At 32.8% G+C, this 24,440-nt stretch overlaps 1 protein-coding gene across 2 annotated transcripts in view; it reads right to left on the bottom strand.

Annotated features, from left to right (window-relative positions):
• Nucleotides 1-24,440, bottom strand: part of LOC145326985 (uncharacterized) — a 97,519-nt gene that overhangs the window by 15,222 nt on the left and 57,857 nt on the right. For both annotated transcript variants that reach the window (XM_080170457.1, XM_080170458.1), the window contains exons 22-23: nucleotides 1,284-1,431; nucleotides 462-572 (exon numbers count right to left, since the gene is read on the bottom strand). In XM_080170457.1, coding sequence (XP_080026583.1) covers nucleotides 462-572; nucleotides 1,284-1,431 — 259 coding nt within the window. The remainder of the gene's footprint in view (nucleotides 1-461; nucleotides 573-1,283; nucleotides 1,432-24,440) is intronic.

Here is a 24,440-nt window from a genome sequence, read left to right as displayed (position 1 = left end):
TACCTCTGACTTTAGGGGCTAAGGTCCTACCTCCCAAAGATATTAATTTTTGTGGTGAAAATTATAAATTCAAAGATGCATATATGGTTGTATAGAAATTTTTAAAATGTAGAATTTGGGCCTTTATTTCCCTTGCTTAAGTTCCTCAGCTGCTGGCAAAGGTAACCATTTCGATTTCATGTTAAAATCTTTATACTTTGTATTAAAGATAATAGTGTTAATTAGTAATAATAAAGTGAAAAATTTAAAATTTTTCATTTATGGGAGGGTTAGGGGTGTCCCACCCCCCAAGAAAATAGTTATAAACCTTCCCGGGACCTATTAGAAGCTACCCTGTTAAGGAGAACCCGATCGGTTCAGCGGTTAGCGAGATCCTTCGGTACAAACAAACACACAAACATACAAACACACAAACACACAGACACACAAACATCCTGTTACTTTAGTATAAGGATGATTACCCAGGTATTCTTGGTAAGCAATTCTCCAGTTTGTGGATGGAACTTGATCTCTTCAGAAGTCCATAATCCTGCTCCCATCATGAAGGCGCCCTCTATCTGTCCAATATCAACCTAAATATATGTGCATACAATGTAAAATAAATATACTGGTACCCAAAGTTTTATGAAAACACCAGTCCCCACTGTTTATTGCACTAGTCCCCATAATATTATAATAATAATTTCTTATTGCTTACTAACTTTGGGAACTTCTAAAGAATTTTGATTGGTTGGTTCCTGAAATTGAGTGTTCAAACGTTTCAACCACTAATTTTATCTACAGAAGGATTAATTTTGTGTATCATTATTGGGTATGTACATCAATTTATCGGCCATTGTCTTATCCCTTTAAATTCTTGTCTTTTTATATTCAATACACATACAATTAAAATTATATTTTACATGATATTCATGTTTCCTTTAAAGAAGTTAAATGACTTTCTAAGCGCTACAGAAAAACCGACGGACCAAACAATGATGATGATCATCTCATAACTAAAGACGTTGAAAGGCTAACTACTGCTGCTTTGTAATATGCACTAAATTACTAGTTAAAGTAAGTAAATGTCTTGGCCCAGAACAGGCTTAACTCATGCACTGTAAGTGCTTTACTACTTTCAGTCAAAGATTATACAATCAAACGGTTGGGTGTCTGTATGATGATTGACCGCGTATTCAGACACTTCATTAGCAAGATTTTGTTCATAGTTACACCCAAATAAGACCTGGTGTATCAGTGTATCCCAATCCCGTCATCTATCCATTTATCTTAAAACAGCTTACCAAAGGTGATGTTGAGAGGCCAGCGTCCTCAATGAGGTCGCACCTCTTGATATGTTTCTCCCCAGTCAGGATGTCGACCTCGACCTCAGTGAGGACCACTCCCCAGATGCTGTAGTTGTTCACGGCGTCTTGCCTGTCAGGGGTAAACCTGGAAAAGGAACAATCCTTGTAATAAAATATCAGGATATCTTTCTTTCTGTCTGTCTGTTTGTGTGTACCGAAGGATCTCGCTAACCGCAGAAACTATACGGTTCTCCTTTACAGTGTAGCTTTTCATAGGTTTTGGGATGGCTTACAGCTATTTTCATATTAAACGGCTTATCTAAACTCACCCATTCTAACATTATACTGATCATACATTTTTTTGTTAGAAATTTATATAAATATTATTAAATGTAAATTTTATATAAATATGATTATATGGAAATGTACATTTTCTAAAATAAACATAATTTTGTACTCAACATGTTGAAAAGTATAAATATTTTTGTACACTCATGTGTATTTTGTATCTTTTAAAAAATAATAATTTATATGTATCAGATTGTTAAAAAATTATCATAAAAATTCAATTGTTGTACTAAAAAAGTCAAAATTCATGTTTGTTTTTTTGTTTGTTATCGCGATAGAATCCTATAATCCTTATATGTTATATAAAAGTAATAGGATGTTTTCTGTATTGTGACTTTCTGTTGCTAGTGATCTCGCTAACCACTGAACCGATATGGTTCTTCTTAATTTTCTAGGTAACGTTTTGTAGGAGGGTACCTCAATCATAAGAGAATAAACCAACCCAAGAAAGAAATACCCATCCACCGCCATTTTTTTTTCTTTTTTAAAAACTAAAATAAAAAATCTAACCCTTAGAGGTAATTTAGGGGCGTAGCCACAAGTGACTGAAAGTGATAAGATCGTAGATTGGCCAACATTCTCAAAATTAAAGTGTACATTTTAGGGAAAAATAGGAATAAAATAATGGAGGGAAGGGTTATTGGACTGTAAATAACACTGGTACTCAAAGATTTTTAACTACTCTATCTTATTCGTAGACCAAAAAAACTTTGGGTACTTTTATGTGATTTTGATTGGTTAGTTTCAAACTAGTAGTGTCCAAACTTTTCCACAAACAATTTTAATCAATAGAAAAGGTAGTATTTTAATTATTATGGGGAATTATATCAATTTATCGTCCATTGTCTTGTCTCTACACATCCCTAAGCAAAAAAGGTAACAAAATTCGATATATCATAACATGGATGTTGCACTAGATTTTTATGTACTCTAATAAATTGATATACATAGCTGGCTGAAATAACAATAATTATCATTTATCCCCTTTACCCCCTCCTCTCCTACTGGATGAACGAACTGGCCAATTAATAAGTTACATATTCGAACCCTAAATAAACGACAAATTTTTCAATGTCAATATATCCATTTATTCTATATCCATTGTTGGAAAACTTGCTTTATATTTTGTATATACAGTGAGTGATCAGCAAAATATATTTGCAGATCAAGGTCTAATAGCACAGTGGGGCCGTTCAACTTATTTTCTTTTATTAAATCCTTTTCATTTTTGTTGAGTGAAATATTAATATTCATTCCAGTATTCGCTTGATTATGATCGTTCCAAAGCCATATTGAAAAATCATGTACAGCAACGTCTTACAGATATTTTTTCATGGATATTGAATTAAAAACCATAAAATTAATACAATATTTTTTTTAGCTTGGGCCTTCGGCTCCTAGGAGCTAACAAAACGGGGTTTAGTCTTATAATTATTCACTTTGATATCCGCTAAAAGCTGTCTATAATACGATTTAAAGAAAACTATTATAAGGGTTTGATAAAGTCCAATCTTTTTACTTTTTTTTCTTTTTTTTTCTGTTATAGGCCAAGACATTTCCACAATTTCCCTTTACTACAGTGAATTTTTATTAAATAAAAATATTTCTTTCTATACTTAACAATTTAAATAAGGATTTACTTTTTATAATTGAGCATTTCTTCATAAAATTCTTATCAGATTTTTAAGGGTTTATTCTTAATAGTTATTTATCGTATCGTATTATAGACACCTCTCCACGGATATTCAAAGTAAAATTTGCAAGGATAAAACTGGTATCAATATATTGATTTTTTAAATATTCATAAACAACTGACTATAATACGACATGATACGTGTTTTTTTTAGTGTGGCCTAGAACCAGTTCTAATCCAGCGGATATTAATCAATTTCGAAGCCATATTGGAAATTATATTTTTATGTTTCAACTAAATTCTAAAAAAATCCATTTGATGTAAATTTTGCTCTTTTTGAGAATAATTGATTTTTCTTCTCGATCAATTCTCTATTGTACGTACTATGAAAATGTTCACTTTTAGAGAGAGTTGAAATACTTCAAAAAAAACTTGTTTTTTTCCTCAAAAATTTATATAAATTAGCCTAGAGGGAGTCGAGTTTATAGACTAAATTACTCTCATGCCCAAAGTTTAAAAATACAATCTCTCATTTGTTGGCTCAAAACCAATTTAATCATAAATCTAAGTAAATACAGTGTGTTTTTTTTATGAGAACTTTTTTAAAAGCAATTTTACCCCACTTATATTTTTTCAGAATTTAATGATTAATGACTTATTTTCTTCGTTTTTTAATGCAATTGATAAAACAAACAAAAAATATTACAGTTTTTGTTTAAAAAGTAGAGTAAAATGTAAAATTCAAAACTTAGGTGTCAACATCTAAAAATGGTTTTAGCGCATTTTTCTTATGTTTAAATCTTCTACCTTTTGCAAGAATGGCTGCAAAACGTTGAGATATAGAGCTAAACATTAATACAGATACTATTGGGGACATGTACTAGAATATATCAAAGTTTGAAGGCCATATCTCAATCAGGGAGGGAGTACTGGCCCCCCAAAGTCAACTACGGAAAATCCAATTATTTTCTTGCAAAGGGTAGAAGATTTGAGCATAAGAAAAATGCACTAAACCCATTTTTAGATGTTGTCACCTAAGTTTTGAATTTTAGATTTTACTGCACTTTTTAATTAAAAAATTGAAATATTTTTTTAATGTTCCATTAATTGCATTAAAAAACGAAGAAATTAAGCCATTAATCAATAAATTCTGATAACTATAAGTGGGGTAAAATTTCTTTCAAATAAAAAAAACACACTGTATAATAAAAAAGTTCGAAAGAATGATATGAAAATATAAGACTTTGGGTTATTATATAAATAACATCCAAAGGTCAACCACCCTTTGATTGCACGACTTTTGTCTGGAATTCCTGACTACAGATCTATAGTATATACAGATAACTACCTGCCTCCCTTTTCAAGGACATTTTTTTGCCTGCAAGCAAATCGTTTTCAATGTATCAGTATCAGGAATCAGTATCCAAAAATCAGATCAATCGGATTATAATATCTCATAAAGATTGTTGTTAAAAAAGTTAAAAATCAACATATTAACAATGGACGTATTGACATTCTGGTAACGATTTTAGAGTTGCTACGCTTTCTAAATCGTACCTAACAACTACAGGAATCATCATGCAAAGTTTGAAATTGATAGGACAATTCAAACATGCCTACATTAACGAAAAAAGCTATCCGCTTTCAATAACGCGCCTGATAAAGAAGGAGCAGGTATCCTTTTGAGCGTCTCTAGTGTAACGCAGTGTTGTCATCCTTGTGAAATCATTTTTAAGCCTCGTGTTATCTTATTTATATAAAAACAAGGATGACAACATCCATAAGTAGCGAAGCACAAAAAATCGTGGATGGAAATACGTAAAAGTAGATTTAAAGTGTATTTATCCCAAAAAAGTTTGAAAATTGGACCAAAAACACCAAATATATGGGGAAATATTTAAAACATATAAAAATAGCCAAAAACCTGATAAAAGGCAGTCTGACCGCCATGGTTGTTTTCTTTAAACGACGGGAAATTTAATTTTGATATCTATAACTGAAAAATTTTTGAAAATCGGACCATAAACACTGAAGATATGGAGAATAATGTGATAAATACAAAAATAGCCTAAAACCTGCAAAAAGGCAGTCTGGCCGTCATGGATGTTTTCTTTAAACGACGGGAAATTTAATTCTCATATCTATAACTGAAAAAATTTGAAAATTGGACCATAAACACTGAAGATATGGTGGAAATGTGAAAAATACAAAAATAGCCTAAAACCTGCAAAATGGCAGTGTGGCCGTCATGGTTGTTTTCTGTAAACGACAGGAAATTTAATTTTGATATCAATAACTGAAAAAATTTTGAAAATCGGACCATAAACACTGAAGATATGGAGAAAAATGTGAAACATACAAAAATAGCCTAAAACCTGCTAAAAAGGGGTCCGACCGCCCTTGATGTTTTATAGTTAATTGTGCTCTTAAATAATGGGAATGCTGTCAAAAAATTTCAGCTGTCTATCTTTAATAGGAGCCGAGAAAATCACGTTTCCCCTATTCTGTCTTACACGGACAGACGGACGGACAGACGGACGGACAGACGGACGGACAGACGGACGGACATTTCGAATTATAGAGTAGCTTCGCTACTAAAAATACACTATTTAGTTAAATCATCATTTTTATGTAAATGTACAATATTTTATTCTTTTTGGAAACTTTTATTTTATATAATAACTAGCGGCTTCGCCCCTAGCCTCTAGGGGCTTTGCCCCAAGAGGTGATAAAATTTTTTTTTTGGCGAAATACGTAAAAGGACCAAGGAAATCTTCTACAAAAAAAAAATGGGGTGGGATTTTTGGTTTTTGGGGGGGTTGGGGGTGTCCCACCCCCCAAGAAAATAGCCTAAAACCACCACAGGACCAGTAAGTATATTCCCTGAAGAGTAGAATCCGATCGGTTCAGTGGTTACCGAGATCTTAGGGGACGGACAGACGGACAGACAGACAGACAGACATCGTTCTACTTTGTATTATAGATAAGTGTTAGAAAATGTATTTTCATGCTTGACATTTAGAACTTAAAAAAAAGTATAGTCTTATATAGTAAACGGGATATTAGTTTTTAGGCAGACCTTTCATTTTAATGGAGGAGCAGAAAAGTTCAAGGGGGAGGTGTCAGGTCTGACGGAGGATCTAAAAATTCCATAAATAATATCTTAAAGATGGTTAAAGTGCCTCAACAGATTATGACGTCATACGATAGAATAGCCAATGAGAGACCAGTATACACTGTAATTGACCAATTGTAAAATTTATGCTGGCCTCTCATTGGTTATTTCATCGCATGACGTCATAATCTGATGAGGGACTTTAATCATCTACAATATCTTCAATCTCCCTTAAATTGTCTTTAAAAGCACAGAAGGAATAAGCCTAGTTAGGTTAAGGCCCCGCATGGTTAGGGTGAAGGGGTTCTGTGCCCAACTATGCACTTTGAAGAAAAGCACCTATTTCCCAAATAAAATACTTCTACAAACCAAAACAAAACAAAAAACCTTCGGGCTATGATCATAGCCGCCTGTTCTGAATTAATTAAGTAGAAAAATGGCCAGTTCTTATTAAATAAAAAAACAAGGATGAAAACATTCATGTTATTTGTATCGACACACAGGGAACTAAAATTAATTAAATTTTGGCATGCTCTGCTGACAGAAATATTGACGGACAGACTAACGGACAGGCTGACGGAAAGACAAACAGACGGCCAGACTGACGGACAGGCTGACGGAAAGACAAACGGACGGCCAGACTGACGGACAGACTGACATACGGACGGAGATACTAACGGACAGACTTACGGAAACAAGGCCAGACTGACGGACTTACTAACAGACGGCCAGACAAAATGTTGGATATACGGACGGACCGAATGACGAACGGACGGTATCTTCTAACAAATAAATGTACTGTTTCTTCTAATAATACATATTACGTGGAAATGATATAAAAGATCTAGATGAATTCTCTTTAAATCAGCCTATAGGAAAATTGTAGAGGAACAGTTCGGCTATCTCATTGTCGAACTTTTTAGCAAGGACGTCCAAGTTGGGGGGGGGGGGGGGGTCAAATGGATGATTACTACCAACAAAAATGTTCAATTTATACCCCCCCCCCCCCCTCCCAAATAAAAAGGTCCTTGATTTTTAGGATAAAGCTTTGTTTTGGCGCGTATAGTATTGTGTAAAATTTTCTTTGCTCGTATGATGTGATGCACATGACAAAACATGTCAAATAAGTCAGATATACTAACATTCGGGAAAATTTCGTTGCTGGAATGAATCCTATATAAATAAAGGGTTCGTCTGCTAAGAATCCCTATTTAAGTCTGACGAATTATGTTGCCAGATTGACCATCTAAATTTTGTATATCTTTTTCAGTGTTTAATGTTGTATCTGTACTGTGCTGCCTCGCAGGGAGGGAGGGGACAATAGGCTGTTTATTACACTAGTCCCTAAAGTTTCATCATACAATTTTTCTATTCGTTGGCTTAACAACCTTGGGGACTTGTATTAAATTTTGATTGGTTGATTCATTAAGTTGAGTGTCCAAACGTTTAAGCCACTAATTTTAATCTACAGAAGGGATAATTTTGTGAAGCATAATTGAAGATGTACATCAATTTATCGGCCATTGTCTTATCCCTTTAAATCCCCGGTTGCCTCGTAATAATGATATGGCGCGGCACTGCAGAGAGTAAGTAACATTTGTACTGTACATTCTAGAGAACTCCAGTGGCGTAGTCAGGTGGAGCAGTAGGGGGCCGTAATTCCCCCACCCCCTTCCCCAAGTGAAAAAAAATATATATTTTTGTCGAGAAACTTTTTTGATGTGTTAGGATATAAACCTCCCCCTTCCCCCTCCCCCCACCCTCCAACACCTCTTTGACAAAAAAGCCTGAAATCCTACAATGTGGCCCTATTAAAATATATCATCCTGAAAATTGGAAATCTATCGATTTACTGTTAACTTTAAAATAAAATAAAATTCCTTAGAGTTTATTAGAATACTAAAATTACTTTTTAACATGTTATAATTGTCCTAGTAGCCTCATAAACGATATGCATAATAATATGTATGTAGAAACTCTCAAGTGAGGTAAAATTGACTTTTGATTGGTTAATTATAATAAAAAATGCTACACGAAACTCTCTTTGATATTACAGTGTGCATTTGTATTTTGTTTGTTTGTCTAGAGTTCACTATAAATTTTTTTTTTAAAAATAACAAAATAATGAAAAAATCTTCTAGCATAAAATATTGAAAGGTGAGAAAAGGTGGAAATTTTGGGAGAAGATTAGTTTTCAATTGTTAATCTCTGTTATCTTGGAGAAGTTGTTTTTAGTGAGAGTATTTCTTTCAATGTTTTTTTTGTGTGGTAGCTTTTAGAGGGGGGGGGGGAGGGGGTGGGTGTCTGGTTAATAAACTTATTAAAAATCCAAATATTCTTACAGAACAGGTAGACATTTATATTCCTTTCAGCTAACTTGAGGTTGCGGCCTTTATCTTCATCAGAAACTTAGATTGCCGGTAACTGGATTATTTTTTTTCAATAATAACACCATATTTCATAGTTAAAATCTCTGAAAAAAAATTCAGTCGATTTGCGTTGGTGAGCATAAAATCATAGCGGAAACAAATGAAACTAAATACCAGCTTAGCTATGATTGGTTGTTGATTGATTTTGTTTCTTGGATACATTCCAATTTTTTTAACAAAAGCAATGAAAATCTTTCAAAATTTTCATCGTACATAAAATGTCATTTTAAAATGCCTAAAACTTTTTTGTTATTGAAGCTAAAGGCTTCAAATTTGGGGTATTGGGTCTACTGGTGGCAGTTTTTCAGCAGTTAAAGTGTGGTATTTCTTGCAGGCTTCCTTTAACATTTCGGGGTCTTGTATACCAAGGGGGCAGGGAGAGGGGGCAAAAACAAAACCAAAAACTATGACCTATGATAAAGCTTCTCCTAAAATAGAGAAAATTATAGGTTCTTTGATTAGCGGGAACTTACAGGATAAACTAAAAATCTTACTATGACTATTCTTAAATCAAGAAATACTTAATAGAGTAATAAAAACATTTGTTCTAATATTAAAAAAATAGCTATAATTTCATTTCTGTTGTATTTTTAGAGCACTTGAAAGTTTGTAATGTACAGTACAAATTTTAGAGGCCATTAGGGGAATATCAACCCCTCTTATAAAAAACATTTTATAAAATTTTGTGATTGGCCTCTAGAGTATTCTACTGCTTTCAAAAACTTCAACCTCTTTATTGTCTTCTATGTATGCCCTTTTATCATTTGTGGTGTGTGTATGTGTTGAAGTATTTTCAGAACTTTTGGTATTTTCAAAAGTCAACCATTTTGATATAAAAAGCAAATAATTTTTCAAAGCCTTAAGAAGCCTTTGGAAGGGTGAGGGGTGTAGGGGATCAACAGTCAACACCCCCTCAGAATTAAAAATGAGATATTATAGATTTCCCTTTTTACACTCTTAAGAAATATGTATAAAAATGATATATTCTTTAGCTTTTTTTCTTTTTTATTGATTACTCTTTTTTATTTAAATTTTTATTTTATCTTTCTTTCTCTTGCACTCTAATGTTAATGATAATTTACAACAGCTACGCTGCTAAAGGATTTAATCGTTCTTGTATTTACTACAAAATATGGACAACAAAAAATGAAGAAAAAGAGAGTATTGCCTAAGAATGAAGCTACTCTACGTTCAATGAATCGTTTTTAATACACTTTTCTAAAAAATGCATATATCGAATAAAAGTTTACTCTCAATGGCATCAAGTAATAAATATTTTCAGTTTATAATTTTCGCGAGTTTGATGTATTACATTCTTGTTTTATTGCTTACTTTTAACTTTTTAACTACAGTCTAAACTTGCTTTTATTATAGCAATTTTTTGCAAGGTAGAAAGGGAACAATGGCACCTTTTCCTCAGGGGTTTTAATGGATAAGACATTAAGCGATAAATTGATATACAAACCCAATGATGATAAATAAATTGACCCTTCTGCAGATTAGAATCATTGGTTTGAAAGTTTAGACACCACTATATTGAAACAAAACAATCAAAATTCAATAAAAGTACCCAAAGTTTTAATGCTATCAGATAGGATTAAGTGAACATGAAACTTTGGGTACCAACCAGAGTATAATTTCCCCCCAACGCTTACCACCTGTAATGACACATGTGTAAGATTAAAGGGAATGATTAATTTAATGTCCATTTTCCTGTCCCTGGATTCCTGATTTTTTGCGCACTTGCTGAATTTTAAATGTATAGTTATAAATCTATGATGTAACTATAAACACAGTACAAAACGTATGTAAAAATATGAAAAATAGCAAGAATGATAGCGACAACAGTACCGTAGTTATTTATGCTTTTTGAATAAAATTTTTTAAAATAAACCCTAATTTACAAGCAAACGTTTTAGGTCACCCAAGTAAAGAAATAAAAAATATTTTTAAGGTTTTATTTATTAAAACTATGATTAAATTTTATACCAATGATCGAAAGGGGGACTCTAATTGGATAGCAATTAGAAGTTTTATTACAAATATGAAATAATTTTTGTATGATTTACGAAATATGACTAACACCATTATAGCCAAAGATATACTTTTAAAGCAAAAATTCGCAAAATTTTAGGATCTAATAAGAAAATAACAGGGGTTGAATGCAGTTCACGGTAAAATGTTCCTGGGATCGATTAACTTTTGCCTTGAACTGCACTAGATCCAATAATTGTAAATTTACCCCTAAATATTTATTATCTTCGGATGTTCTCCACGATAAAAAATAATTTTTTCAGTATGACTTCGAAAACGATTACTATCTATTGGATTAGATCCAGCTCTTACAAATACTGAAAAATCATGTATAGCATTGTATTAACGACAATTTTGCAGGAAAATAAATGATGTTAGCGCGGACCTTCCGCCCTTCGGTGCTTGTATAACTGTATAACATTTTTTTTCATTTTAATATCCGTGGAAAGCTGTCTATAAAATGATGCAAGAAAGATTTCATATACTTTAATCCTATTCTAGTTTTTAACACAGGTATTTTTTTTTATAAAAACACAGCTATGAGTTTGATATGGCATCATGTCAAATTTTTTCGATTGGTAGCTCCTTAATTTTAATCAGGTTTTGTTTAAACCAAGGATGACAACATCCATAAGCATTGACATTCTTATGGAAGGTTTTTAACCCCTTTGAGGAAGGGTATCTCAACCCCCCCCCCCCTGCCCAAAAAAGGCAGGAGGAGGTGCTAAAAACAACACACACCCTTAAATCTAAGATAAAGGTAGAGATGGAGGGGGCTGAAAAAATTTGCTTCCTATTTGGCAATTTTTTGTATGATAAATATTTGGGGACATTTAGGGGGGTGTATCCACTCCCCTAACAACGAAAATACACCACCTTGCTGTCTGTATTACACCCTACTAAAGCCCACAACCCCCTACACACCCCTCGATTTTGATTAAATCGCAAGGGTGGTCAAAAGTTCACTCCCCCCCCCCCCACAGTGAGCCCAGGAATCCAATTTTGTGGAAAAAATTAATAACTTCCTTATTCTTTAACCAAATCGAACAATTTTTTTTTGATTGGAAGGTTTTTATAGTATCTTTTACAGAATAAACAAAATTCCCCCCTTCCCCCCTCCCAAGATTATTGGGGGGCCAAGATATCCCCCCCCCCCCCCCCAATTTGTATAATATTTATAATTCTTATCCTAACTTTCTCATTTTTCCATCAAATTCAATTATTTTTTTTAATTGATAGGAATTTAGAGTACTCTGTATTAAAAATACAAAATTTACCCTAAACCCCCACTGGGGCTACTGGAAAAGGGTTAAAACTCACCCCCCAAAAGTGAAAAAATAAGATATTTTTCTTCTAATTCACTTATTTAAAAAATTATTTCTACAAAATGTATTTTGATATATATATAAGAAAAATTCCTATAACCTAAAAGAACCATATCGGTTCAGTGATTAGCAAGATCCTTTAGCACACACACATATTCGGTTTCTTTTATACAAAGATTATACCAACACTAAATTTAGCTTAATAAGGTTGCGTCTGACCTTTACAAAAAATATCTATAGAGGTTAAGCAACTAAGTGAAAGTTAATAAGACCAACGGGATCCTCTTATATATTGCCTAAATAATGCTAGAAATCAATCCTAAAAGTTTTCACCTCGTTGCTAAAAAGATCAAGGTATTTGAATCAGAGCTTTAAAAAATATTCAACGTGCTCTTTTTTGCATTTTCACCAACTTTCTTTAATATGGATTTAAGAGGTTTTTTTATACAAAACTATTTAGTTTCTTGTAATCCAGCGTTAGAAAATTGCACGACGTTTCTGAAATGGTATTACATTACGCCCTAAGTTAATATTTGATTAAATGGCAAGTAAAATAAAAAAATTTTAAAAATCATTTTTTTGGGAGATAATTGTATCTAAATTTCGTGAATTCCAGGGTAACAACTTCAGAAGGCCATAAAAACTTAAATTTTTTAAATTTTTCATTAATTTAAAATGGCAAACCTCCTCTAATATGATGAATATTAACATGGACTTTTAAAATAATTGATTTTCTACAGTTCGATTTTTGGGCAAAATAATTTTTTCCACAAAGTTGGATTCCTGGGCTCACTGTGGCCCCCCCCCCCCTAAAAAAACCCTATGCACGCCAATGTTTAAAACCAAATTAAAACGAATTTAAAAGATCTAATAACTAAATTTTTAAATTTAATCTTTATAATTTCAGTTGATCCTATTCTAAAGAAGTATTAAACTTTTTTTATGAAAATTTGGCGGCAAAATTGATTTATATAAGTGAAATTAGATCAAAAATATTAGTTATTAAGAATTAAGAGGTCTAAAAAGGAGAGTATTTTAAAGTGGGAGAGAAAGGAGAGGGGGGGGGGGGTAAATTATAGATATTTTTTACATAAATATTCAAATAAGAAAATTCTTACTAGCTAAGAACTAGCCAAAAAAACTTTGAAGATCAAATTATTATTATCCAGTGTCATTTCTATTCCCCCTGAGAGAATGTAAATAAAATAATTATACATATTGTTTGCATTTGAAACAATTTAGTTATATAAGATTATATTTAGCGCAGACTCGAACCTCGCACAATATCTCTCTCTCTCTATCTCTATCTATCTCTCTCTTTCTCTCCTACTCTCTTTTGTACTATCAGAGAAAGAGATCTATATTTGTAATTATTCTCTGGAAAAAATGAAATCAATGAATTCCGCTAAAAATACGATTCTTATTACATTAAACATGATTGGGGGTGTTGACCGTACACCCCCCCCCCCTTCTCCCAAGGATCTAAGTATATATATACAAGGGGAGGGTAAAGGATATGATTACCCCAAAAATTATTTTTAAATATTTTATATTTAAGCAATTTTATTACATTTTAAACCAAAAAAATAGAGAGTTAAAAATCACCCTTCCATGTCATTTTTATGCTATGCTTTTAACACCCCCTTCCCCCACCCAAAAACAGTTAAAGCTTTTTTATTTGGGTGGGTTAATAATTCAGAATTTAAAATTTTTGGGGTGCCAAATAAATGCATCTGGGGGGTTGGGGTAATCTTTTTATCATATAGGCAAAGACGTCCAAACTTTTAAATTTTTTTATGAGGGGGAGGGGATAAAAATTCAAACTTAAACCTTTTTTTTTTTAGGGGGGGGGGGTAATCACCCCTTTGCATCCCCCCCCCATTGGACGTCCATGTTGCTACATCTAATTGAAAATTAAATAAATGTTGGCAGGGGAGTTAATTATTACAGGTGCATCCGTTATACACCTTACATGGTCCGTCGGTGTGTCGGTCATAATCTTTAAGACATTGAAATTCAGCTATTTACCTAGCTGTTATCAGAGATAGAATTAGACATCAGAGGTGGATTCTTAAAAAAAAAATTTCCCACTAATCGCTTAGTGGGGCAAAATTCTTTTCGTGAAAAATCCACCAAAATCACATTAAAAATCTACAAAAATTAAACAAAATCATAGAAGGTTTATTAACATATGATTTTGTTTAATTTTTGTAGATTTTTAATGTGATTTTGGTGGATTTTTCAAGAAAACAATTTTGCCCCACTAAGCGATTAGTGGGGCAATTTTTTAAAGAATCCACCTCTGATTTAGCTTAGTTCCTTGACCAATGCGTATTAATATGTATTTTTTTGGTTGATATGCAAAAAAAGGTGCCTGATTCTGCTAACCGATGATTTAACATCTACTCGTTATCTCAATCTTCTTGATACTTAAGTTATTGTATAAACAAGGATGACAACATCCATAAAAGCGAAGCACTGAAACGGTAGGACAAACCGACATTAATACTTGTATAGTGTCAGAACTGAATAATCAGAATATAAAAATATAAGAGTCGAAGCAAAATTGTAAGTAAATTTCATGAAAAACTGCCTGATACTGGATAATGTTTATGGACATACTTACATTTTTAGGACTTGGTTATAGAGTTGCTTTGCTTATAATATTGTACTTTGTTGTCCCAGGAATCAATATACCAAAAATCAGATCAAACGGATAATTAAATCACATAAAAATTTGTTGTTAAAAAAGTAGAAAAATCAACATGTTTAAAATGGACGTACGGACATTCTGGTAATGATTATAGAGTTGCTACGCTTTCTAAATCGTACCTAACTACTACAGGAATCACCATGCAAAGTTTGAAATCGATAGGACAATTCTAACATGCCTAAATTAACGAAAAAAGCTATCTATCTCGGACGAACGGACGGACGGACCGACCCTACTTATGGAAAAGCTTCGCTTTTAAAAATCTGCATTTGAATCATAACTGTAGAAAATCAGGGCTACATACATACATGAGAAGCTACACTGTAATTGGGAACCAAATCGGTTCAGCGGTTATCAAGATCATCCGGTAAAGACACTAGAATCACGAACATCTTGTTACTTTTATATAAGGATTTTAGTGCAAAATTTGCTAAAGTGATATGCAGATGCCTTTTTTTAATATAAAATTCGTGCGAATTTGATTGTACAATTTAGATTTCTTTTCTCTCTCTATCTATTTTTGTCACTCTTTGTTTCAATCTCTCTCTTTTTTTCTCTCTCTTTCTCGTTTCCGTCGAACTTTTTATTTCTCTCTCCCTCACCTTTTTTCTTTCTTCGTTCCTTTCCTTCTCTCTGTCTGTCTCTCTCTCCCCCCCTTATTCTACTTTTAATCTATAATTCTTGTTGTGTATAAAAAACCTCTGATTCTACTGTAAAGTACGAATTCTCTGGAATGAAAGTACGTACAATAATTCTCTCCACTCGTCTATAACAAGAAACAAGAATAAATTTTTAAAAAGAATGGTGTTTTTTTCTCAAAGTGCCCCTCGAGCACTGAACCCCACCCAGTTAAACGTTAAAGGTGGGGGGTAAAATTTAAAACCCTAATTTTACCTCCCTCAAAATTAAAAAAATAAATTGGATTCACCCCTCAAAAAAATTGTCCATCAGATATTTTTTGGGGAAACGTGAGTTTTTTTTGTGTTTTTTTTTGGCACATATTCAAGATAGAAGTCTGAAACTCCTTAAACCCCATCCATGAGCATCCAGTATTAATCTTTACACCTAAAACTAAAGTGTGGAGTTGCTTTGCAGCCAAAAAAGTTGCAAAGAAATATTGTGTGTGACTTTATTAGAAAAAGGGGGGGGGGGGGGAGGCAGTTAGAAGATGGATGGGGGTGTGGAGACGGATTTGCAATTCGTACCTTTCAGCTCGCCCCCTTTTCTTTAACAAATTAGTAGCAAAACTTACTCTATAATTAACTTTGTCTGTCCGTTTGTCAGTCGGTATGTAACGTTCTTGGGGTCATGAGAACATCCAGTATATAACTTACTTGGTTTGTCAGTTTGTAGTTTTGGGTATAGTCCTTTCCACGACATCCCTCCATAAGGGGCGATTCTTCGTATTTTTTACAGTAAGTTTTCTCCTATTTCTAGCCCCTGCGGGGGGCTCTAACCCTGCGGGGCCAAATACCTAACCCTGTGGGGCAATCACCTAACCCAATATAACCTAACCTAACCTAAAATAACCTATAAAAAGCCATTTTCAAAATACGACAAATCGCCCCTTATGGAGGGATGTCGTGGGAAGGACTATACCCGTAGTTTTTTTACATAATCTTATTTTGCTTTAGTTCTTATGGATGTTGTCATCCTTGTTCTTTAACTTTTTAACTTTTCATGTTATATTTATGTCTCGTACTTTCTTACAAGCACAAATGATAAAGCTATGTACAGAATTGGTCTATGACCGCAAACATATATCTCTTATATCTATAATAAAAATCAGAATCAAGTCTGTCCGTCCGTCTGTTCTGGGGGAGATTAAGATAATATATTGCTGTCTGCTATACTGATTTTGCTCCGCCTTTTAGAAAACTTTAGGGAAGAGGTGCCCATATTTTTTCTATATTTCTAACAATCGGATGTAATAGCTGTATTTTACTTTTGTCTCTCTTATTTAGTGGCGTGCTAAGGGTTGACCAAAATAAATACAACCACCCCCCACTCCTGAACATAACCAGCATACCATCAAAAGTCATACAAGCCCCCTATAAATTGGCAAATTGACGCACGCGCGAAGCGCGCATTAGTTTGTCACATCCCCCTTAAATTTAGGAATGTGATTTTTTTGCTTGACATCTTTTTTTGCTGTTTCTGGGATGTAAAAACCCCAACACCCCCTTCAGCATTCTTCTGATTATATTAAATCTCTTTCTTTATTTATTTTTATAAATGTTATCTGTTATACCAGGGATCTAAAAGGATAAGACAATGGCCAATAAATTGATGTACAGCTCCAATGATTTTACGCAAAATTACCCCTTCTGTAGATTAAAATTAGTGGTTAAAACGCTTGAACACTCAAACTTCTCTTATTTCATCTTGGTTATTACATAATTAGAATTTTCTCCTTCTAAATTTAACTCACTAGAATGAGATTTTTGTTGAACTTGTATTAAATAAGTCTTTATAGGTCTTCTTTATAACTCTCTTTCTCTCATAGTACATTATTATTTCATATTTTTGTTCAAGCGCTGCTACTCTTTGTCTAAACTAGCGGCTTCGCCCCAAGAAGCCTCTATGGGCACTTGAGAGGGGTGAAGTTAAATCCCAAAACCCATTTTTAAAAATTTAGATTTAAAAAAAAGTTTCTCTAATTTCTTCTCACAGGGTGTGTGTCAAAAATTTTAAATGTCTCGTATTTTTCTTACTGTTACTTGTTGTATTTCATTTAACTTATGAGGGGTTTGACTTTTTAAAAGCGAAGCTTTTCTATAATTAGGGTCGGTCCGTCAGTACGTCCGTCACGGATAGCTTTTTCCGTTAATTTAGACATGTTAGAATTGTCCTATCGATTTCAAATTTTGCATGGTGATTCCTTTAGTAGTTAGGTACGATTTAGAAAGCGTAGCAACTCTATAATTATTACCAAAATGTCCGTACGTCCATTTTAAACATGTATATTTTTTACTTTTTTAAATAGCTTTTTTCGTTAATTTAGGCATGTTAGAATTGTCCTATCGATTTCAAATTTTGCATGGTGATTCCTGTAATAGTTAGGGACGAGTTAGAAAGCGTAGCAACTCTATAATCATTACCAGAATGTCCGTACGTCCATTTTAAACATGTTGATTTTTTTACATTTTAACAACAAATTTTTATGTGACCTAATTATCCGATTGGTCTGATTTTTGGTATACTGATTCCTGGGACAACAAAGTACAATATTATAAGCGAAGCAACTCTATAATCAAGTCCTAAAAATGTAAGTATGTCCATAATCATTATCCTGTATTAAGCAGTATTTCAACAAATTTACTTACAATTTTGCTTCGACTCTTATATTTTTATATTCTGATTATTCAGTTCTGACATTATACAAGTGTTAATGTCCGTTTGTCCTACCGTTTCAGAGCTTCGCTTTTATGGATGTTGTCATCCTTGTTCAATATACAATTCCCTTGGCTATTTTATGGGGGTATGGAGAGTAGACAACTAGCGGGGTTTATTCTTTTGCAAGGGGTATGTATCCAAACCCGTTCTGGTTGATTTGAACATTTGAAACAAAAAATTCTTTCTTTTTGTCTTAACTTTAGTTTTATGCCAAAACTTTAAAATCTAATTGCAATATTTAGAGACAAAAAGTTGTAACGACTAGCAATAATAATTACAAGCAAAGCTTTTCTATAATTAGAGGCGGTCCGTCCTACGGAACGAATAGCTTTTTTTCGTTAATTTAGGCATGTTATAATTGTCCAATTCATTTCAAACTTTGCATGGTGATTCCTGTAGTAGATAAGTACGAATTAGAAAGCGTAGCAACTCTATAATCACTACCAGAATGTCCGCACGTCCATTTTAAACATTGATTTTTTTGATTTTTTTTAACAACAAATTTTATGTGAGTTAATTATCCGATTGATCTGATTTTTGGACAACAAAGTACTATATTATAAGCGAAGCAACTCTATAATCAAGTCCTAAAAATGTAAGTAAGTCCAAAAACATTATCCTGTATCAAGCAGTTTTTCAATAAATTTACTTAAAATATTGCTTCGACTCTTATACTTAATATTATGATTATTCAGTTCTGACACTATAATGCCCAAGTGTAAATGCCTGTTTGTCGTTCAGTTTTAGAGCTTTGCTTTTATGGATGCTGTTATCCTGGTTTTTAAGTATCTTTTAAACTATAAAATTTCAAAGAGTCAATGTTTTTAATTCCCTTTACTAGTTACAAAATTCCGGGGAAGAAGGGAAAATGATCTGTAAATGGTATTTCCCAACTTTTACTGTTATTAATAAGCTTTCAACTTTAGGGGTAAGATTGAAGCTTGATTGAGTTGTAAAAAGTAACAAGTACCAAACATATTCACCAATAATTCTTTTCTACAAAAGGGTAGTTTTGCTAATCATAACTTTGGGGTATTATTAATTTCTCAACCAGTGTCCAATCCCGGAAGTTCTCTGAAAGAATCTCTGAAATTCTTCAGAGAGAGAGAGAGAGAGAGAGAGAGAGATGGGACGATGGACTGTTTATTACACGAGTTCCCAAAGTTTTAAATAACGATTTCTCATTCGTTGGCTCCACAACTTTTGGGGACTTCAGTGAATTTTGATTGATTTATCTTTAAAGTTGAGTGTTCAAACGTTTGAACCACTAATCTTAATCTACAGAAGGGGTAATTTTGTGTACCATCATTTTGGATGTATATCAATTTATTCGCCAATGCCTTATCCCTTTAGATCCGTGGAAATTCTTTTTATCCTCCCCGCCTCTGGCAAAAGATTATAAGATACAAATTTTTGCTCTGTGTCGCTAAAGTCAGGGATCTAAAGGGATACGACAATGGCCGATAAATTGATGAACACCCCCAATGACGTTACACAAAATTAACCCTTCTTTAGATTATAATTAGTGGTTCAAACGCTTGGACACTCAACTAAATAAATCAACTTATCACAATTCTATAAAAATTCCCTGAGTTACTATGTTGCCCACGGATAAGAAAACGTTATTATAAAACTTTAGGGACTGGTGTATTAAACATCCCAATGTCACATCCCTCCCTGATGTAAAGTACAGCTGTGTTCAGTCTGCTGCAAAAAGTTTGCGTGATATAATTAGGCCATAATCTGCTCAGTACTGACAATATCTCTATGAACAACAAGGATGACAACAAACATCTAGCAGTCACATAAATATGTAAATTTGTCCAAAAAATATATGAATACACTATGCTTAATCTATAATACAAAGTAGAATGATGTCTGTCTTTCCCTTAAGATCTCGGTAACCACTGAACCGATTGGATTCTACTCTTCAGGGAATATATCTTTTGGTCCTGTGGTGGTTTTAAGCTATTTTCTTTTGGGGGTGGGACACCCCCAACCTCCCCAAAACAACCCTTCCATTTTTTTGCTGATGCAGATAATTAAAACATTGGTGTTGCACCACCACTTTTTTTAAATTACCGCCAGTACATTTATGATATTAGACTTGATTATAGAAATGATTCGCATTTGATATCAGATATCATTATTGAACAATTCACATAAAGATGATAAAAGAGCTATCATTAATGGACATACAAAACAACTCTATTGTAAAAAAGCTTAGCTAAAACAAGTTCCTAACATATTCAAAGAAGGAAACAATGAATATGTTTTAAACAGTTAAAAGTATTTGACTACAAAAATGTTGATTTTCCACAAATAATGTATTTTCAAAAGCGAATCTTTTCTATAATTAGGGTCGGTCCGTACGTCCGTCCGTCCGTACGCCCGAGACGGATAGATTTTTACGTTAATTTTAGCATGTTGGAATTGTCCTATCGATTTCAAACTTTGCATGGTGATTCCTGTGTTAGTTTGGTACGATTTAGAAAGCGTAGCAACTCTTTAATCATTACCAGAATGTCCATACGTCCATTTTAAACATGTTGATTTTCTTACTTTTTTAATAACAAATTTTTATGTGATCTAATTATCCGATTGATCTGATTTTGTTATACTGATTCCTAGGATAACAAATTACAATATTATAAGTGAAGCAACTCTAAAATCAAGTCCTAGAAATGTAAGTATGTCCATAAACATTATCCTGTATCAAGCAGTTTTTCAACAAATTTACTCACAATTTTGCTTCGACTCTCATACATTTATATTTTGATTATTCAGATCTGACACTATAAAAGTGTTAATGTCCGTTTGTCCTACCGTTTCAGAGCTTCGCTTTTATGGATGTTCTCATCCTTGTTTTTTATGTTTTATTGTGACAGTTTACTGGACCTTACATCAGATCATGTACATTAAACTTATAGCTGGCAAAAATAACGATCTCCCCTCATCCACCCTTTGTATCCTATTCCCTTCCCTCCTACTGGAGGAACGAACTAGGTTAATTATGACAAGGCATAAGAGGTTGACTTGATTTTTTAACTACTTTTACAAAATTTGAAAATAAACAAAAATATTTTAGTTTTTTTTCCAAGGGGGACGAACTCCTCTGATTCAAATTATTTGTAATGATTCAAACATTATTGATCTGGTGTTTAAAAAGTGCAAATTTATAAAAAGTTCAAACTACACAAAATATTCTTTGTAATAAATCATGTATAGAGGTCTTAGTCTGTATAAAAATACTTATAAAACAACATTCTCTGCAGTTTTGCTCAGCATTTTATAGGAGACTGTGAAAAGATACTTCACGTTGCATAATTCTTATTATAAAGATTATTTGCAGTGTTTTTGCAGATAAGGGAGACACCCCTCCTCTATAATTATTAATTATTTGCTTGGTTTTGCAACTGAAATACCTTTTCCCCGGCTATTCTGAAGACGATGAAAGTAGCCCAATGTGACGTCATAAAAATGAGGGATTATCCTTCCCACTTCTCTTCTCCTCATCCCTCATTTTTATGACGTCAGAATTTTTTTTGAGTGACTTTCTTCGTCTTCTGCTATTCTGCATGTTTGGGATTTTTAAATTTGATGAAAGCAGAACAAAAATATCAATTACTATATTTCCAATATGGAATTAGAAAATAAAACCGCGGAAAGCTGTTTACAATATGATACGATAAATAACGATTTTAAACTACAAATTTTATGGAAGAGTCAATAGGAGATGAAAATAAAATCTTTAGTTTTACAGTAAACCCTTAACAGGTAACTTATAGAGGTTAAGCAGTCTTACACAAAGTCATTCAGTTGTTTTTGTCCTGCTAGAAATAACCAAAACAACTTAGTCATTGTATAACATTGATTTATCAGATTTAAATTACTGCTTTTGAATTAAAACTTAATTTAAGTTATCTATGGCTTTATATTATAAACAGCTTTCCGCAGATATGAAAATGAACAATTATAAGATTAAAACCAGTTTTGTTAGCCCCAAGATGCCAAAGGCATACGCTAACAAAACTCGTTTTAATATTATGATTTTTATTTTGATATTCAAATAAAACTGGACATAATAAGATGCAATAAATGATTTTTCAGTATGTCTTAGAACCTATTTTTAACTTTATAATTATATTTTAGTTCTAATAATTGCATTAATGAGAGTCTTTGATGCATACATTATTTGCTGCATACAATATATTTAGTTTCATGTATGTTTGAAGTTTGTACCTTTTCTGTTTAGTCAGAATACAGAGTAATGAATAGAAGGATGTACTCTGATTCATAGAATACAAGTACAAACACACTCTGTCAGGATAATAAAGTTTACTCAGGTAAGATTTGAATGATCCAGTCATGGTAAAAAGTTTATTTCGGTATGGCTTTGAAACCGATTTATATCTGCTGGATTAGAACCCCCTTTTCTGCCATTATAAATAATCATGTATAGCATTGTATCACAGTTTTCCACTAATATCAAAATAAAAATCATAATATGATGCGATAAAGAACTTTTCTCGTATTCATTCGAATCCGGTGGATAAGAACCGGTTCTCATCCATACGAAAAAAATATTATTTAGATAAGAAAACTTTAACAAATAATTGCATCCTATGAACTAATTTTTCCTTGTTAGAAATCACAAAAAAAATAAAAACTTTTATAAAAAAAATGCACTAGGAGAAAGTAAAGATATTGTATTGTAAAAAGTGTCAAATTAAAATATGAAGTGCATTTCTGTTTGTCTCACTGGAGAAGATTTTCAAATTAATAAAATTTTATTTTTCATCTGTTGGTTCAGACCTCTAGAATATATCCAGGGAGGGAGGGGACAATGTACTGTAAATTGCACTGGTGCCCAATGTTTTAAAATTACCTATACTCATTTGTTTGAAACATTCTGTATTGATTGGTTCCAATTAGCAGTGTCCGTACTTTTCAATCAACAATTCTGTTCTACAGAAGGAATTATTTTGTTTTTCTCATTGGGTATACACGTCAATTTATAACCCAATGTCTCGTATTCATTCGAATCCGGTGGATAAGTACCGGTTCTCATCCATACGAAAAAAATATGTCTAGCATCGGATTATATCCAGTTTTCTACGAAAATAGAAATGTACAATCATAAGATTAAAACTAGTTTTTTTTAGCCCCGTGGTGCCGAAGGCAACGGCTAAAAAATCTTATAATTGTACATTCTATATCCGCGGAAAGCCGTTTATAATACGATACGAGAAATAACTATTCTCGTATTCATTCGAATCCGGTGGATAAGAACCGGTTCTCATCCATACGAAAAAAATATGTCTAGCATCGTATTATATCCAGCTTTCTACGAATATAAAAATGTACAATCATAAGATTAAAACCAGCTTTTAGCCGGTGCCTTCGGCACCCCGGGGCTAAAAAAACTGGTTTTAATCTCATAATTGTACATTCTATATCCGCGGAAAGCTTCTTTGTTTTGTTAAAAAGCTAAATTGATAGGTTTTTTGAATAAAAAACTATGTTCCTCTTTTTACATCATCTTCCGACTCTTTTAGCACACTGTGTTCAAGAGGTCCAGAGTTATGCACATAGAGTTAAGCACTCAACAATTCTTAGGAGGTTTCTTTTCTCTTAACATTAAAACTGAGTGTGCAGATCAAATCTTACATAAGTTTGAGTACATTTAGATCAATTCTAATATAAATCTTAATCGTAACTAATTATAAAAAAACATTTAATTTTAGAAGGTAGGTTATAAATATCATACATATTGGATGAATTTAACTCTTGAGTGTAAGGCATGTTTGAAATACCCTAATATGCAGACAATATTCAGATAACCTTTCCATTCGCCCCCTTTATTGTTTTATGCTATTTTCTTTACAAGCAATCTAACAAGGATGGCAACATCCATAGAAGCAAAGCTTTACAAATAAAACAATAAACAAAAATAAGAACATGAATATTTCTTAGAAGTTTGATAAAAATTCTAGATAGATAGATAATGATATACCCTACAAGTACACAGTGCGTATAAAGGTGCTTTGACTTTTGTGTCAGAACCTAAATTGGGACATAGTGCATTTCATTACCATATGTTAGGTAACTTCATTTCACTTTTCAAAAAAATCTAAAATGCAACCGTTTTTGAGAAAATT

The sequence above is a fragment of the Acartia tonsa genome, chromosome 8 (assembly GCF_053477335.1).
Source record: "Acartia tonsa isolate MP-2025a chromosome 8, ASM5347733v1, whole genome shotgun sequence".
Taxonomy (NCBI): Eukaryota; Metazoa; Arthropoda; class Copepoda; order Calanoida; family Acartiidae; genus Acartia; species Acartia tonsa.
This window is presented reverse-complemented; position numbering and strand designations above follow the sequence as displayed.